Source organism: Eimeria mitis, genomic scaffold (genome assembly GCF_000499745.2).
Source record: "Eimeria mitis Houghton genomic scaffold, Emh_scaff1106, whole genome shotgun sequence".
Classification (NCBI taxonomy): Eukaryota; Apicomplexa; class Conoidasida; order Eucoccidiorida; family Eimeriidae; genus Eimeria; species Eimeria mitis.
In genome coordinates, this window is record NW_013567615.1 from 10555 (window position 1) to 11283 (window position 729).

Below are 729 nucleotides of genomic sequence, written 5' to 3' on the forward strand. Positions count from 1 at the left end.
CTGATGCTATGGACGTAGATGGCCCTGCAGCAGCAACAGCAACAGCAGCAGCAGCAGCAACAGCAGCAACTGCAGCAGCAGCAGAAACAGGGGATGGCCTGTTGCTGTCTCTGCAGGGGTTGGAAGCAGCTGGGGCGCAGCGGCTGCTGCTGCTGCTGCAGCACAAAGTTGTTGCTGCAGTGAAGGCAGCCATTGCAGCAGAAGCAGCAGCAGCAGACAAGAAGCAGCAGCGGCAAAGAACGAAGCGACAGCGAGCTGCTGCTGCTGCTGTTGTTGCTGCAGGAGGACGAGGCTGGAGAGTAAGTCGTTGTTATGTTGCTTCTGCTGCTGCTGCTGCACTTTCTCTTGCTGCTGCTGTTGCAGCTGCTGCTGTTGCTGCTTTCGGTGCTGCTGCTCCGTGCATGCGGCAGTACTCGGGCTTTGCTGCTACTGCTGCAGCTACGCCCTGCAACTCAGCAGTTGCTGGGCTTCTGCTGCTGTTGCTGTTGCTGCTGCTGCTGCTACTGCTGCTGTTGCTGCTGCTGTTGTTGGTTGCGCCTCAGGATTTGCTGCAGAGCTCCACTGTGCGCCGCGAGGACATCTCACGCGTATATGATGGCTTCCTCCGTCTGTTGAAGGCATGCAGCAGCAGCAGCAGCAGCAGCAGCAAGCCAGCAGCAGCAGCAGCAGCAGCAGCAGCAGCAGCACTGCACCGACAGGCGTGGCGGCTGCTGCCCCCCCTGGCGCTGT

At 59.9% G+C, this 729-nt stretch overlaps 1 protein-coding gene across 1 annotated transcript in view; it reads left to right on the plus strand.

Annotated features, from left to right (window-relative positions):
- EMH_0029590 (uncharacterized protein) overlaps positions 1–729 on the plus strand; it is a gene marked incomplete at both ends in the record, with an annotated part of 12992 nt that overhangs the window by 10504 nt on the left and 1759 nt on the right. Inside the window, 1 exon segment of the mRNA XM_013494318.1 lies at positions 117–299. Coding sequence (XP_013349772.1) covers positions 117–299 — 183 coding nt within the window.